At 30.9% G+C, this 18,191-nt stretch overlaps 1 protein-coding gene across 6 annotated transcripts in view; it reads left to right on the top strand.

Annotated features, from left to right (window-relative positions):
- LOC106085140 (uncharacterized) overlaps window positions 1–18,191 on the top strand; it is a 194,788-nt gene that overhangs the window by 117,203 nt on the left and 59,394 nt on the right. The window contains exon 2 of one of the 6 annotated variants that reach the window (XM_059368333.1): window positions 2,685–3,433. The exons of 4 other annotated variants lie outside the window; for them this stretch is intronic. In XM_059368333.1, the coding sequence (XP_059224316.1) occupies window positions 3,069–3,433 (365 nt within the window). In that variant the 5' untranslated portion in view covers window positions 2,685–3,068. Of the gene's footprint in view, window positions 1–2,641; window positions 3,434–18,191 lie in introns of all 6 variants that reach the window. One more of the 6 variants, XM_059368332.1, reaches the window with a different exon arrangement.

Genomic DNA, 18,191 nt, shown 5'->3' with positions numbered 1-18,191 from the left:
TCTTAAGGATGGAACTATCCTTGTAGGCTAAGCAGACGACATCGCTGCAGTCATACCGGCAAGAAACGCCGAGGAGGCACAGCATAGGTCTATACAGGCCATGAACCGCTCAAGAACTTTGCTACACTAACGTGGACTAGAGTTGGCCACACACAAAACTGAATAAGTACTGCTAACCAGACAGGGAATCCTCCGAGTAATGAACACGCGAGTCGACAACGTAGTCATCACTACAAAGAAAGCGATAAATTACCTGGGAATGCTACTATCAGACTTATGACAATCATAGGCGAGTCATTACCTAAAAAGAGAGAAACTCTAAATGGAAGCTTGTAATACCATGCTCTAACATGTTTGCGCAATCAGAGCAGATAGTCTCCATGTCAGCGAACCTCGGCAGCCATACCGGCAGGAAACACAGAGAAGGAACAGCGCAGGCTTACACAGGCCAAGATCCGGTCTAGAACTTTACTACACTAGAGTTGGCCACATATAAAACTGAATTGACAATTGAGTAGTTTTTTAACTTATGTTAGAAAAAGTACGTCTTATGCATAGTGTGATTATTTATAGGCCTTGATTTATATGGCCATTGATGGGGTACAAAGCTCTGGGCTCAGATATGTTGATACCCACCAAAAAAAAAAGTGGATAACTGACCTACGGTAGGTAAGTGCCCCAAGTGGGCCTCTTCGATTTTCATTTTCCCCGATCCTTGTCTATCTTTAGCAAAGGATTTCTTCAAAACATGGGGCACAGGGAACAGTTTCCAACGATCTTGTTCGGGAACAGGAAAGAGTGACTTGATGATCTTGGCCAAGTACACGACACCCAGTATTTTTAACTTTTCAGCATCAAGTAGAGAAGTGTACTACAAAATGTCCAAGAAAATTTCCAATTTGATGTTTGCAAAAAAAAAAGTTGCGTAAAAGAAGATTTCGTAGGAAAATTGTCGTGTGAGACAAAATTACTTAGAAAATTTGTCGTGTGAGAAATGGTTTCCTTGATCATTTGCTATATGACAAAAAATTTCTGAAAGAATTTGTCTTGTGAGACAACATTTTTTAGAAAATTTGTCGTGTGAGAGAAAATTTTTTAGAAATTATGTCTTGAGACAAATTTTCATAGCAATTATGTCTGAAGACAAAATCTCTTAGAATTTATATCATGAAACAAAATTTCTTAGAGAATTTGTCCTGTGAGACACAATTTTTTAGAGAATTTGTAGTGTGAGACAAGATTTCTTTGAAATTTTATCGTGTGAGAGAAAATTTCTTAGAAATTTTTCGCGCAAGATAAAATTTCTTAGAAACATGGTAGTGCGTTACAAAACTTTTTTCTAGAAAATTTTGCATATGATACAAATTTTCTGAACAAATTTGTCTTATGAGAGATTTTTTAGAAAATTTGTTGTGTGAGAGAAAATGTTTTAGAAATTATGTCTTTAGACTAAATTTTTTTATGGGCTCGAGAGAAAATTTCTTAGCATTTATAACGTGAGACAAAATTTCTCAGAGAATTTGGCGTGTGAGACAAAATTTATTAGAGAGTTTGTACTGTAAGACAAGTTTTTTTTTTCAAATTAGGCGTGTGAGAGAAAATTTCTTACGAATTTGTCTTGAGACAACATTTCATAGAAAATTTTTCGCTTGAGATACAATTTCTCAAAAAATTTGATGTGTGAGACAAAATTTTGTAGAAAATTTGTCAAGTAAGATAAAATTTCTTAGAATGTATGTCTTGAGACAAAATTTCTTAGAATATATATTGTATGAAGCGAAATTTCTTCGAAAATTTTGTAGTGTGAGACAGAATTTCTTGGAAAATATTTTGTGTAAGATAAAATTTCTAAGAGTTTGTAAAATTAGCAAAATTTCTTAGAAAATTTTTCGTGCGAGGCAGCATTTCTTTGAAAATTTGTTGTGTGAGTCAAGATTTCTTAGAAAATTTGCCATAAGACGAAATTTCTTTTAAAATTTTTATGTATGAGACACAATTTCTTGAAAAAGTTGTCGTGTGATATACATTTTTTTTTTAAAAAATTTGTCGTGTGAAACATAATTTCTTGAAAAAAATTGTCGTATGGAACAAAATTTCTTAGAGATTTTAAATGTGAGCAAAAATTGTGTTGAAAATAGCATAGAGTGACACAAAATTTCTTAAAAATTTTCTAGCATGAGACAAAATTTCTTAAAAAAAAACATTGTTGGAAAATTTGTCACGTAAGAGAAGATTTGTCATAAAAGTCGAAATTTCTTAGCAATTTGTCGTATAAAGCAAAATTTCTCAGACAATTTTGTAGTGTGAGACAACATTTCCAAGGTATCTTTTAATTTTAAACCCACACTTTTCCCCATTTGCTTTTATTATTTTTGGACATTTGCAAAGGGGGAATTATCTAAAACTAGACTCTTTGGTCGTTTTATGTCTTACCCATAACATTTCGATAGCTTGTTATAAAACGTGCTTTTTTTATTATTATCTACAAATATACCAGTTTTTATCATTTCTTATTATGAAGATTTAGAGTATTTGTATGAAGTACCTTAAGGGGTTATGTGATCTTTAAGACATTTTTTACTTCTCAAATCTACCAAACAAAAAATCATTAATAATCGTTTTTATACAATTGTCAAACTAGATTTGGCATTCATGAAAAAATAAATATTTGATTGTTTTTAAAGATATAAATCTTAAAAAGTTAATGAGTCATGTATTGAAGAAGAAGTGAATACAAAAATCACTTTCAAAACCACACGAGAAAAAAAAATAAAATAAAATTCCCCAAAAAACCCCAAGTTGTGTGCTGCTGTCTTATGCTATTGGGCAGTTTCTTTTAAAATCTTACGATGCTCATCGCCTGAGTTTGACTGAGTCACTTGTTGAAGATAATTTGTTATAAGAGTGTCTCAATAGAGAGCAACAATAACAAGCCGCCTACGCCTAACTAACTTGGTCAATTAACTTTCATAAAGACGTGCGTCCGTCCGTGTGTCTGTTCCTCACTAACGGATCGGCAGAAGTACCGCACACGCGTCAGAAAACCTTGCTGTCCCAAAAAGATATCCATGACCACCGCCAGCATGTATGCCAGCACTCCAGCCATGATATGTTTGGCCCAAGGCATTGTCAGCTCAGAGTTGCTATTGACGCAGCAGCAACAACAGCAAGACCAACAAATGAAGTCAGATTTTCCGGCGACTAATACTAATAATGAACAGCCCGAAGTGCCGTTTCGTCAAAAGCATCAGCAGCATCAACATCATCATCAGCTGCCCTCGAAACAGATACAAAGGAAATTTAGTGATTCCACAGTGCCACCAAGATCATCAGTGATCTACAATCGTTCGAATTCAACGAATACTTATGCCTTGGACTCGAGCGGTAATCAGGGCAACAGCAGCAGACATAGAAAGATACTAATAAAAGCAAGGTAAATAAAAATATATATGTGAAAAATAAACAAAAAGAATATAAAAAATTTAAATTTATTATAAAATGTTTGGCGTGAGACAAAATTTCTTAGAAATTTTTTCGCGAAAGAAAATTTTTTAGCAACTTTTGTCCTGCAAGACAAAATTTCTTTGAAAATTTTGTGTGAGAGGAAAATTTCTCAGAAATTTTTTAAAAAAAAATATGTCGTGAGATAATTTTTTTTTAGGAAATGTTTGCCGCTAGACAATTTTTTTTTAAGAATATGTTATGAGATAATTTTGTTAGAAAATATATCGTGAGACAAAAAATTCTTCTAAAATTTGTCGTGAGACATATTTTTTTAAAAATTATGTCGTGAGACAAAATTTCTTAGCAAATATGTCATGCGACACAAATTTTTTTAGAAAACCTGTCGTGTGCGACAAAATTTTTCGTAGGTGACAAAATTTATTAGAAAACTTTGTAAAAATTATGATGTGGGACAAAAATTGTTAAAAATATTGTGGTCGTGAGACACATAATTTTTCATGAGACACAACATTTGATAGAAAAATTGATGTGTGAGGCAAAATTCTTTAGAAAAGAACCCAATAAAACAAAAATTTCTTAAAACATTTATTGTGTGCGACAAAATTTTTTGTATGAAACAATATTTCTTAGAAAATTTATGTCTTAAGACAACATCTCTTAAATAAAATCTTTTAAAAATTATGTCATGAGAGAAAAATTTTTAAAAGGTTCTGTCGTTTGGCAACATTTCTTAAAAATTAAGTTGGGAAACAAAATTTTGTAAGAAATTATATCATGAGACATAATTTCTTTGTAAATTTTTGTCGCGAGACAACATTTTTTTAACACATTTGCGGTTAGACAAAACTTCTTAAAAAATTTTTGTCATGAGACAATTTTTTAATAATTTCTTATAATTTCTGTTGTGAAATCAAATTCATGTAATTTATATCGCAAAATTTCTTCGAAGATTTTAAAGTGAGACAAAATATCTTAGAAATTATGTCGTGAAACAAAATTTCTAAGAATTTATTTCATGAGACAAAATTTCTTAGAAAATTGTTGACGTAAGACAATACTTTTGTCGTGGTACCCTTTTTATCCCTGACGCGATAAAAAATGTTTTGTCGTAAGACAACATTTCTTAGAAATTTGTTGTCGTAAGACAGCATTTGTAGTGATACAAAATTTCTTAGAAAAATTTTGTAGCAATAAAATTTTTTTTTAGAAAATTTTTGTAATAATAAATTTTTTTTTAGAAAATTTTTGTAGTAATAAATTTTTTTTTAGAAAATTTATAGTATGAGACAAAATTTCTTAGAAAATTTATTTCGTGATACAAAAATTCTTTGCAAAAATTTTCTTGAAACAAAATTTTGTTCGTGACACAAAATTTTAGAACATTTTTATCAGGAGACAAAATTTTATAGAAATCTTTTGTCATATGACGAAATTACTTAAAAAAATTTTGTTGTGATGCAAAATTTCGGAGAAAATGTTTGACGTGATACAAAGTTTATTAAAAATTTTTTCGCGTGAGATAAAATTTCTTAGAAAATTTGTAGTTTGAAATAAAACTTTTTAGAATTTTTTTTTCGTGAGACTAAATTTCTCAGCAAATTATTGTCGTGCGAGACAAAATTTGTCTTGTGAGACAAAATTTCTTAGAAAATTTATCATTTGAGACGAAATTTTTTAGGAAATTTGTCGAGTGAGCCAAAATTTTTCGTGTGAGATAAAATTTGTCGTGTGATACAAAATTTCTCAGTAAAATTGTTGTGTGAGATAAAGTTTCTTAGAAAATTTTTCATTTGAAACAAAATTTGTTTGAAAATTTGTGGTGTGAAACAAAATTTCTTAGAAAATTATATTCGGAGAAAACATTTCCTAAACAATTTGTCGTTTGAGATAACAAGTCTTAGAAAATTTATTGTGTGAGAAAAAAATTCCTTAAAAAATGTGTCGTGTGAGACAAAATTTGTTTGAAAATTTGTCGTGTGAGACAAAATTTGTTAGAAAATTTGTCTTGTGATACAAAATTTCTTAGAAAATTTATCATTTGAGACAAATTTTCTTTGAAAATGTGGTGTGAGACAAAAATTCTTAGAAAATTATATTCTGAGACAAGATTTCTTAGAAAAATAGTCGTGTGAGATAACAATTCTAAGAAATTTCATCGTGTGAGACAAAATTTCTTAGAAAAATTTGTCGTGTGAGACATAATTTCTTAGAAAATTAGTGGTGTGATACTAAATTTCTTAGAAAATTTGTCATGTGAGACATAATTACTTAAGAAATTTATCGTGTGAGACATAACTACTCAAGAAATTTATCGTGTAAGACAAATGTTTTTAAAAAATTTGTCCTGTGAGACAAACTTTCTTAGAAAATTTGTGGCATAAGATAAATTTCATAAAAAATTTATCGTGTAAGACAAAATTTCTTAGAAAATCTGTGGTGGGAGACATAATTTTTCAGAAAATTATATCCCGACACAACATTTTTTAGAAATTATATCCTGAGACAAATTTTCTTAGAAAACTTGTCGTGTGCGACAAAATTTCTTTAAAGTTTGTGGTGGAAGACAAAATTTTTTAAAAATTTGCCATTTGTGAGAGACAAAATTTCCCGTGCGAGACAAAATTGCTTAGAAAATTTGTCGCATGACACAAAATTTCTTTGAAAGTTTTTGCGTAGGACAAAGTCTCTTAGAAAATTTGTCGTATAAAATAAAATTTCTTAGAATATTTGTCTCGTTAGAGTAAGTTTCTTAAAATTTTTTTCTCATGAGACAAAATATATCTGAGAGTCATCTTCGGGCCACATCTTTATATCACCCTATGTTATAAAAAGTTTAAAATAATTTTTTTTTTTATAAAAGCAAGGTATTAGCACATGACACTCCTTGTTTCTGTTATACACAAGCAAATAAAATAGAATGAACACAAAGAAGAAGAAGATAAAAGAGCTTAATGTAGTCATGGTAGGGAAGGTACCACCAATTGCTCTTACAGCAACTCATATATACACCTCCTATTGATTTCTAATTATAAAAAGACTTCCAGTCAAATCACGTTTTCAGCAAAAACCATATGTTGTGGTTGAAATTTAAAAAAAAAAATTGTGCAAATGCATAAAAAAGCCATAAACCTACGTTGAAGAGGAAACCCCAAGTAAAGGAAATAATGTTTTTTTTTGTTCGCTATAGAATCCAATATAACATTGCAACGTGCATAGAGTTTAATGACTTTCCAGTCAACAAACAAATCAGTTTAGTAAGTCTGAGTCATAGGCCAAGAACACTCAATGTTCAATACTCGTACTGCTGTTGCCATCAGTTATTTTGACCATTTCAATGATTTCTGGCCAATCTAAGGTTGGTAGACAGAGGGACTTGAGACAAACAAAAAAATTAAAAAAAAAATGGTAATAAACATTTTTACGAGTTAATTTTATATTTGGAGAATATTTTGTGAATCCTAGTGGCCCTACACAGAGCTAGGAATGACTCACAGGCATTGGGGTTATCTTTGCATGCTTAAAATCTTGATTTTTCAAGAACTTAGGTTTGCTGGAGTCATCTAAACCATTTTACATAGCCATTCAATTTCTTACCGGAATTTTTTTCTTATATTAGGCGTGCTGGATTATTTTGAAACCATTTCGCTTAACCTTACTGCTTTATTTGTGCCTTGCTGTTCCTAGCCGCATTCCACCCATGATTAAATTTACCTTTCCTTTTCCCTACTAGTCTACAATGTCCCACGTCATTCGTCATTGCTTTTTGCCTTTGTTCCTTATCTATTTAAAAAGTTTCTTATTCTAGTCTTCCTCTAACAATCGTTTGTGAACTTGAATATTTTCCATTCCCACCATTAATGAGATGCCCTTCAAAGCAATTAAGACATTTAGCACCTTTTTTATTAGTTTTTGAAATAAACTTAACAACTATCTAAAACTAACAGCAACTCTTAACATTTTTATGAACAACTTTATATTTTCTTTTAGTAAATATTTTTATGGATTAAAAAAATCCTGTCTTCCCTTTCAGGTTTTTAGAGTAAATTTTCTTCCCATGTCCCCATTTCGCAATATTTCGAATTTTTGTTTTCAATATTTCCCATATAAATTAAAAGAAAAAAACTTGTTGTCCCAATTTCGTTTTGCATTTCCCCATACACCCATAACAGTTCCTTGAACTCTGCTGCCCTCAAATGTGGCGCGCAGACCAAATATCAAAAACTGAAAAAAGAAAACTTTATTATGTATCTATGTGAGTGGGTCCCCTTCCTGAATATGCTACCCAAAACCATATCTCAAAGTGGTGTTTCTTTGTCCAATTAGCAAAAACCTGGTATGCCGTTGTTTTTTTTTTTGGCCAAGTTGAGACTTCTGTTAAAGCGGCGGCATTGCTTCGCGGCGTTAGCTTTATAAATATTTATTTAATTTTCACATTAATAAGTTACACATACATAATAAAACAGCATGAGTGAGGAGTACCTTTTGCAAACTGTAAGCTCAAAAACTTACCTGCCTGACTACCTGTCGTCGTCTGGGGTATAAGACAGCCTAGCTAGTCCGCCATGTTGTGGCAGCCAGCCGTAGATGGAAGAAAACGGATGGTTCTGCTGCATAAGTTTCATTCATGCGGAAGTTGTCTTGCGAGCAGAGGTGAATACAGTGAGAAAAATAAATGAAAAATAATAAAATGTCTGTAAATAATGCGATGCTTGGGCATCCAAAGCATAGATTGATACTCCTTTTAGAATTGACAATCGAAAGACTGAGTTTTTAAATATATACCTTAAATATCCTTAATTCACACGAAGCAATAGGTACCGATGATTTGCCGAAATGTTAAGTTATGTCATTCATCAGCACCCACAGCCTAAATGGATCTTTCTACGGAAATACAGAGCCGCAAGACTGAGTTTTCAAACCTAAACATATATTATTTTTATTTCAAACCAAGCAATAGGTACCGATGGATTGCCGAAGAGCTAAGAATATGTTTATTTTTGATTTTGAAACATAAGAAAATAAATTGTCGATTGGCTACAAACATGTACTGTCATAGAATTTTCAATCCTAAATGTTCTTAAATTTCATTTTGAACTTAGCAGTGGGTACCGAAGGATTACCGAAAGGACATTGATATTGGTTTTTACTTTTCAAAATTCAACAGTAGGCATTTGCCATGCTTTGTTTTAGAACTAGCCAGTGCAAGTTAGATGTTCTGTATATAATTTCAGTACATTCTGTACTGGATAGTTATCGGTATGTTGCGATAACAAATAATAATCGATAAATCGTACTTTGTACTATGTAATAGAATTTCAGTACATTTTATACTGATAAGTTATTGATATGATTCGATAACAGATAATAATAATCGATTAATTGTTCTTTGGTGCATATAGTACTAAATTCAGCCACAATATCAAATCGCTCCGAATATTTTTTATTTTTAGAGACTTGCAAATAGGTATCGACGAAAGTTATGCCATTCATTAGCACCCACAGCCCTAATTGATCTTCCTATGGAAATGCGGGGGCAAAAGACTAAGTTTTCAAACCTAAACATATATTATTTTTATTTAAAATTAAGCAATAGGTACCGATGGATTGCCGAAAAGCTGCGAAAGTGTTTATTTTTGATTGTGAAACATAAGAAAATGTACTGATAAATTGTCGATTGGCTACAAACATTTTCTATCATAGAATTTTCAAACTTAAATGTTCTTAAATTTCATTTTGAACTTAGCAGTGGGTACCGAAGAACTACCGAAAGGACATTGATATTGGTTTTTACTTTTCAAAATTCAACAGTAGTCAAATGCCTTGTTTTATTTTAGAACTAGCCATTGCATGTCAGATGTTCTGCATATAATTCCAGTACTTTCTGCACTGGATGTTTATCGGTATGTTGCGATAACAGATTATAATAATCGATACATCGTACATTGCACTGTATAAAATAATTTCAGTACATTTTGAACTGGATAGTTATCGATATGATGCGATAACAAATAATAATATTCGATAAATAGTACATTGCTCCATATAGTACTAAAATCAGTCACAATATCGAATCACTCGAATATTTTTAAATTTTAGAGACTTGCCAGTAGGTACCGTCAACTTTTTTCATTTGAGATATAATTTTTTGCTTTTAATTTCATTTTCTCCAACAAACAAAATACCCCCCTGATAAATTAAATCCAACGGAATATTTTCCACGTGTCAACATTCAAGCTAAAAACTGGAAACGACCAGCGCTTTTTTGTTTTAGGCTTAACACAATTCCACCGCATAGCAATAATACCCACTGGCATAAACCACATTCACAAAAACATATGGTGGTTCCATCTTGAATTTGCCTGTTTTGCTATAAACACACAAAACAGGTTGACAATGTTCATTGTTGCTATGGCTAGAGTTAACCGGCAAGGGAGTACCTGCATCATCATCATCATCATCAGCACCACCATAGAGACTATCTTAAAAAAATTAAGAACAAATTATATCATCTTTGCTATACTTTGAACATTCATTAATTAAAGGCTCGCCTGCTCTTGAGTTTGGGTGCTGTGGAAAAAAGGGATACCTATTATTTTCAAGTGCTTTCAAGATATGTGAATTGCATCATACCTTGGATAGGTATGATAGGGTGATGTTTGTGCAAAGACCCAATCATTTATAGCATATATTATTTGTCTTTTAATATCTAAGAATCTGAGTAATGTGATTTTTATCTATTTTATATCGCTTAAATTATGGCTTCTTCAAACAAATTTGCAATTAGAGGTGATTGAAATACATCCATTATTAATAATAATTTTATTGTTTATAGGTTTTGAATTCAAAAATACCTTGAGTAAAGCCAACCCCAAATTATTTTCGATAACTTTCGATTACACGCGATATGAGTCAATAATTTACGTTTTCTCATATGAATGAATAGAAATAGGCTAAAATGTAATGTTTTTATCGATAAAATTTAATATAAACTCCGATTTTTTTATCGTTTTTTATTTTATCGAATATAAAATGTAAACAAACTTTGATCAAAAGCATTTCAATATTTTATACTTCTCGAAATTACCCTTTACATTTCAATAATCAAGTGTATATCGATTTTTTATAGATATTTTTGATATATTTGTAAAAAATGTCTTTGTACTCCACACTTAAAGAATCGATAATAATTATAACGACTTTCAATATTCCGATATGAGTTATCGGCTGTTATAGAAAGTGTTTAATTGCAATGAGGACCAGTAGATAATTAGATATGTATGTAAATTTTTGTACTCAACGCTTAGAATCGATATTTGATATTTTTTCGTTAACATGTACGATAAAGTTTTTGTTTATTTTTAAAAAAAATCGATAACATTTCCATAAAATGTTTTGTTGATATTTTTTTTAAGATAAATGCAAATAATATAAATAAATAAATGTATACAAATATGTTGATAAACATTTTATCGAAAACTTTTGTCGAATCATTTTTTTATTTGTTAATGGTCGATCCCAATTTAATCCATTTTTCTATAAGTAACTTAACAAATAAATTGGTATCGTCTATTCTTCGATAAAAATTTGTATCGATAACATATTTATGACAAGTTTTATCGGTAATATTATCGATCAAAAATGTAATTGATAACATGATAAAATTTTGTATCGATAATTTTTTTCGATAAAAAGTTTTATCGATAACGTTCCCAATACATTTTTTTATTATTGTTTTGATATTTTATCGATAATATTTTTCATTGGTAACATTTTTACGAAAACATGTTCGATAAAAATTTTATCGATAACCATAATAATTGTTAAACATCGAAAATATTTTTCGCTTAATATGTGTTATTATAGACCAAAGTTTTCCATATGTTTTTTTTTTCTTTTTAACATGTTTCTATTTCGATAGATATTTGTTATCCAATGGTTTTACAACCAATAACACGTCTTTTTTTTAAAGTCGATAGAAATTCAACACTTGTTGTCAATAACTATATGTTAGAAGTTTGCCCTATGGATCCTAATGGAATGTTAGTGGGCAAATTTATTTTTTCATCGATGATGTGCTACTGTTGCGGTTTCGATTTTTGTTATCGATTTTTTTAATAATTTTTAATCGCTAATTTCCGATTATTTCAATCATCGAATAATAAAATGGGCATACCCATATTGCAATCTATATATTTATGTTATCGACAGTAGTTATAAAATGCAAAATTTCTCCAATGCTTTTGTTATCTTGGACTTAAAACCAAACTGGCAAAGGCTTTTCGATTAATATGTGTGATAATACAACAGAATTTTTCGATAACGATTTTTATTGAAATTTTTGAATTATTTTGCAAGGTAAATCGGCAATTTTTTATTGTAAAATAATCAATGCTTTGATTCAAATGCTTTGTAATCGAAATACTTTTCTAACTTTGGATATATATAATGCTTAAACCAATAAAATTGTCGTTCACCAATTTACCGAAATCAGCTGTTTTAGATGAGTTGTTGAATGATATATGGTATGATTATATTTTAGTGATTTCGGCAGCAAAACTTTTAATTCTAAAAACAAAAATAATATGTTTTCAACGATCTTCCTTTTTAAAACTAAACATTTACTGAATTGGCGAATACTTAAAGATTTTATATCCCCCAGTCATGTATGGCTTAGAATTTTTTTTTTCGACAATATTGGCTTTAATGTGTTTTTTTCTTTTTCTCTTTCTATTTCGCTCCACTCCCCAAAAAATACTTCTATTCTTTCCAAAAAAACTCTTTTATCTATTGGCTTTTTTTTATTTTTTTTATACTCTACTGACTGTGTGACTGTCTGGTTGGCCGAATAGCTGTTTAGATATTTGTTCATTTTGTGTGATTTTTATCTTGTTTTTTGCGTCTCCCATTAACAGAAAAAAACCAATTTTTATTTTTACAAAATTGATTTGAAGGTTTAAATTGTGCAGCCACAGCCAGTCACTAGGAAACAGCTGTTTTTTTTTTATTATTTACATGTAGGACAGGGGGTTTGTTTGAAGGTGGTTTACGACTTGTACCTCCCACTCCCCCTTAAAACATCCAACACTTTGTTTGATATGTTTCGGTTCACTTGAGGCCCCAGTAGCTTTGGCTGCTGAGCTCATTTTCGAAATGGGTTTGTAATGTGGGGAGTGCTGCTGTATCTGTTGGCTGTTTTTTTGTGTTGTCGAGCTTATGGAGGTTTTTTGAATGTATGGGGGGCGGGTTAAAGGTGTATGGTGTATTTGGTGGGTGCTGTGCTTGTTATCGTTTGTCTACTATCATCGCTCTGTCTGTCCCCCATCTCCAGCTGGCTGGCCAACGAGAAGGTGTGCTCTACTTTTGTTGTTTTCGTCTATGGATTTAGTTTTTGGAAACACCATCATCACCACCAAAAAGTCAGAAATTAAGGAACCTTGAAAATTATTGCAATCCTCGAAAAAAAATTAATTTAATTTGTGTTTTGTGGGGTTTTTCCTTTACTTCACACGAAATTTGTTAAGTCTGTTTGTCTATGTAACTTTGATTAATGATTCATATTGTTGGGTGAAATTTTTCCACAACCCTGCATTTGAGCCCGATCATGATGATGATGATGATGATGAGCATGACCCAGTTAACAATTTGCAAATAAAACATTTCTAATCCTATACCGGTTTTGATAGAAACATTTCTAATGAAACAAGAAAAAGTCCATAAAACTTTTACTTCGTTAATTGTTTAGTAATTTTTGGCTTTTTTAACATTGAAATGACCAACAAATAAAAATCTCATTAAGCCATGTGAATTGGTCATCAGATTTTTAAGCTTCAATGACAATAAAAAGTTTCTTTTTATTATTATTTTTTTTGTCGGGGACAATGAAAGAAATCCCTCACAATGGTGTGGTAATGACCAGAGACGAGTACAATGTAACCGCGAAATAAAAACAATTGAGATAATCGAAAAAAGGAAAAAAGAAATTAAAAAAGAGATCATTAAAATCGCAATTAAATAAAAACCTCAAAAAAAGAGACGTAAATTATTTTTATCCGAAAAATTATAAAAATAACAAGTAGAAGAGCATTGAGTTAGTCAGAGACGAATCTTAAATACCCTCACCATGGAGCGCATTTTACACATTCTTTGAAGCCTTTTTTAAATATATGAGAAATTTGTCTGTAGATACAGATGGACCTGACTACTAAAAGTAGAAGTCATAAAAATATACCAAGTTTAAAAGAATCCAAAAATATCGATCGGTTTATATGGGAGCTATATCAGGTTATAAAGAATCCAAATAGGTCGATCGGTTTATATGGGAGCTATATCAGGTTATAAACCTATTTGGACCATACTAAGCACAGTTGTTGGAAGCCACAGAAAAACGGGCGAAATTTTCAGCCCAATTGGGTTGTAATTGCGCCTTCTGGAGACGTAAGAAGTCAAATCTCAATATATTGGGTTGCCCAAAAAGTAATTGCGGATTTTTTAAAAGAAAGTAAATGCATTTTTAATAAAACTTAGAATGAACTTTAATCAAATATACTCTTTTTACACTTTTTTTCCAAAGCAAGCTAAAAGTAACAGCTGATAACTGACAGAAGAAAGAATGCAATTACAGAGTCACAAGCTGTGAAAAAATTTGTCAACGCCGACTATATGAAAATCCGCAACTACTTTTTGGGCAACCCAATAGTTTATTTAAGAATATAGACATTTCGATAAGTTTTTTAGTATTAACAACGTTTCGATAAATTATTTTGCACGATTGATTATTTTATCGATAACAATTGCCTTATAACAAGAAATGTCTATTTAAAAATTTTTTGCTTACCAAGTTTTGTATCGATAACAGCTTTTATTGTTAATCGGTTATCGATTATGTCATTGATAAAATTTTTTCATCAATGAAAATGATTTTAAGTCGAAATCTATTTGATATGGTCTATTAAAGAATATAGAAATTTCGATTCCACGATTGATTATTTTATCGATAACAATTATCTTCTAATAAGAAATTTGTATTTACATTATTTTGCTTACCCAGTTTTGTATCGATAACAGTTTTTACAGTAAATCGATTTCACTTTGGTGTTGTGTATTAAAGAAAAAAATCGACAAGTTTTTGCGACTATCAATTAATACATCAAACCCAAATGTTTTTAACGCCAAAACTTTTTGATAAATGTTTTTCGTCTGTCGATTAATGCATCGATATTCTTCGATTATCTTTTAATGCATCGATAGCAGTTTTTGTTTTATGGACAAAAACCTTTTTTTAATCGATATGGCTGTGTATTGTGTATTTAAGAAAATGGAATGATAAAATGTTCGACAAATATTTTTCGTTTGTCATAAATGCTTCAATAACAGTATTGCTAAAGACAAAACATTTTTCAAATTTTTTTGATTATTGAACAAAATACCAACCTTTTTGTAAAAAAAAAATTAAATGACTAAATTTCCCATGAACATTCCATTTAGATCAATGAACAGCGTGCCGTATACCGACACCACTTGGTAGCAAAGTTTTAACATGGCGGGATACCTCACAAATGTAGTCACCATTAGTAAGGGAGTAACCATTGCTGAAAAATTTTATGATGTTCAAACCGCGATTTAAACCCATGCGTTGGCGTCATAGGCGACATGCCTACCTCTGCGCCTCGGTGGCCTCCAATAACGTATCGATATCACTCGATAACAAATAATAAGAACCGATTAGTCGTGATTTGCACTATATAGTACTAATAGCACGTTTACATTGAAATTTTTATGATCTGGATTTAACTAAATCCAAAAACAATTCCTGTCCGTTTACACTGAGTTTTTGGGGATTTAAGTAATATACACAAGCGTACATGCGTATACATGAATGTGCATATCACACACATCCATACACAATTCTTGAAAACAGTTGCATATTTTGTTACAAAGCAATACAATTTCATTTAGAAAATCGATATTTTTTCCCCAAAACCCTCGATTTATCGATATATTTTACATAACAAAATAATTCACAACGACGAAAAATCGTGTTTGGGAATAGAATTATATCGATATTTTCTGTTTATTAAACAAACAAAATACTAATTCAAATATCTATAACATTTTTTGATTAGGGATATGTCAATTAATTGTTTTATTGAAATAAACGTAGTTTTGAATTAATCCATTCACAAAATTAAAACAGGTTTTTTGACGGAAAAATTTATAAAAATTTTTGATTATCGTTTTTAAAATTGTAGACAAAATATGTTTTTTAAGTTTGTGAATATGAATAATTTTATGTTACCGATATGTTTTGATGAATTTCGATAACGTTTATTTTTTTGAAATAAAATAAAATTTTTAAAAAAATTTTCATCTAAGTAAATGTTAACAGTTTGTAAACCAAACATATAAATCGAAATATTGATAAATATTTGTTAATTATCAGTTTTTTCCAAATTATTTATGATTTTTCTTTTTGCAATTCTAATAAAATACTTATATAAAAATCGATAATTATTTGTTATCGATGTGTTTCGATAATAAAAAATTATCGAAACTAACACAAATTTTGATAAAAGTTGTGTTTTAAATAAATCTTGATACTTCTCCAACACACAAAATTCAAATATTGATAAAACTTTTTCATTATCGATATTTTTTCCAAATTTGTGTATACCAAAGATGTAATCTTTAGTGGTTTTATCGATAAAATGTTGAGATTATCTTTATTTTTCGATTTATTTCGCTAAACTCCTAAAAGCATAAAATTTTCTCAATTTTGCTGAAATTTGGCACAACAACCCAGCCAATTCCACAATCGAAAATTGTATGTTGTAATCTAGTGAGGAAGCCAGGAGTTCGATTCCCACCTGAGCTTAGTACCCTTGCCTTACCTAAGCTAGTGCCCTCTATGTTTTTAAGGCTTGATATCAAATGAATTGTATACAACAACGTTTTGGAAGATCTTGCAACTAAGCTCCGCTTAATCTAAAGATCATTCTTAGATTTTTTTTTACATCAAATTTTTTTGCTGTTTGGTTTTTAAATTTTGTCATTAACATAAATTTGGCTTTTGTAATAATAATAATTTACATTTATTATTATTATTATCTCAATAATCATAAGTCCAAGGTCTACTTCTTAATGCATTCTCTAGCAATTCTTTATTTTATTACCATTATTTAAAAGTAATGCCAAATTAAACTTGAAATAACCATTAGAGAGACGCAACTGTTAATCCTCTCTCTCTCTCTCTCTCCTTCTTCGGCTGGGTAATGGAGTTAACCTGTTGCCCTGGGCTTTATATTTTCGGTCTTACGTGCGGAGTCAAAAGTTTAATGGGGGCTCCATGGACTTGTATCTTTACAAAATTGCCATTCGCTAGGTTATGCTTTTGGACCATTGGCAAATATATTTTTGTTTCTTTGGCCATAAGAGACTTATGGGCTTGCCAAACGTGATTTAATGATTATGGCTCTCAGTTATTTTTTTTTTTAATAATTTTTTTGTATGTGTTTGTGGTTTTTTATAAAACTATTGTATGGTGGTAGTATTTAACTCTCTGTTGGGTGCTTATAATTTGTTGATAGTTAAAATGAACTGCTCTTCTAGCATGGCATGCTAAGGGCCATTTGCTCAATGTTTGGTTAAAATTTAACTTAACGAGGAAGAAGATTATTATATGAGAAATGTTGGTTACTATATAGTATATTGAACTCAGAAAGCATGGAAGATGCAGAACTCAAAAAGGCTGGGGAACTCAGAAGGCCTGAGGGACTCAGAACTCCAGGGTTCGAATCCTGCCAAGTATATGAAAAAATTGTTCATCAGTGTTTATACCCTTACAAAAGCTGAGAAACAAAACGAATATCTTTTAAATATTGATTTCTGTTATAAGAAATGTATTGTCTTGAAGGCTACCATAACGTATGGGTGACACTGAACTTCTGGGTTCGAATACTGGCGAAAATACCAGAAAAAATATTTGGTGTTGGTTATACCCTCATAAAATTTTAAAAAATGTATGACGGCTTTAGCTATTAGCTACATATTTTATTATACCCTCCACCATAGGATGGGAGTATACTAATATCATCATTCCGTAACACGTCGAAATATGGGTCTAAGACCCCATAAGGTATATAAATTCTTGATCCTTATGACATTTTAAGTCTATCTAGCCATGTCAGTTCGTCCGTCTGTCAAAAGCACGCTAACTTTCGAAGGAGTAAAGCTAGGCACTTGAAATTTTGCACAAATACTTCTTATAAGTGTAGGTCGGTTGTGTTTGTAAATGCGCCAAATCGGTTCATGTTTTGATATAGCTGCCATATAAACCGATCTGGGGTCTTGACTCCTTCAGCTTCTAGAGGGCACAATTCTTATCCGATTTGGCTGAAATTTTGCAGAAATCGTTGAGAAATGACTTTTGACAGCTGTGCCAAGTATAGCCCATAACCTGATATATCAATCAGTCCATAACCTGATATAGCTGCCATATAAAAAGATCTTGGGTCTTGACTTCTTGAGTCTCTAGAGGCCGCAATTATTATCTGATTTGGCTGAAATTTTGCACATATCGTTGAGAAATGACTTTCAACAACTGTTCCAAGTATAGTCCAAAACAGTTTATGACCTGATATAGCTGCCATATAAACCGATCTCCCGATTAGACTTCTTGAGCTTCTATAGGGTGCAATTCTTATCCAACTTGATTGCATACATCGTTTTGG

The sequence above is a fragment of the Stomoxys calcitrans genome, chromosome 4, assembly GCF_963082655.1.
Source record: "Stomoxys calcitrans chromosome 4, idStoCalc2.1, whole genome shotgun sequence".
NCBI lineage: Eukaryota > Metazoa > Arthropoda > Insecta > Diptera > Muscidae > Stomoxys > Stomoxys calcitrans.
This window is presented reverse-complemented; position numbering and strand designations above follow the sequence as displayed.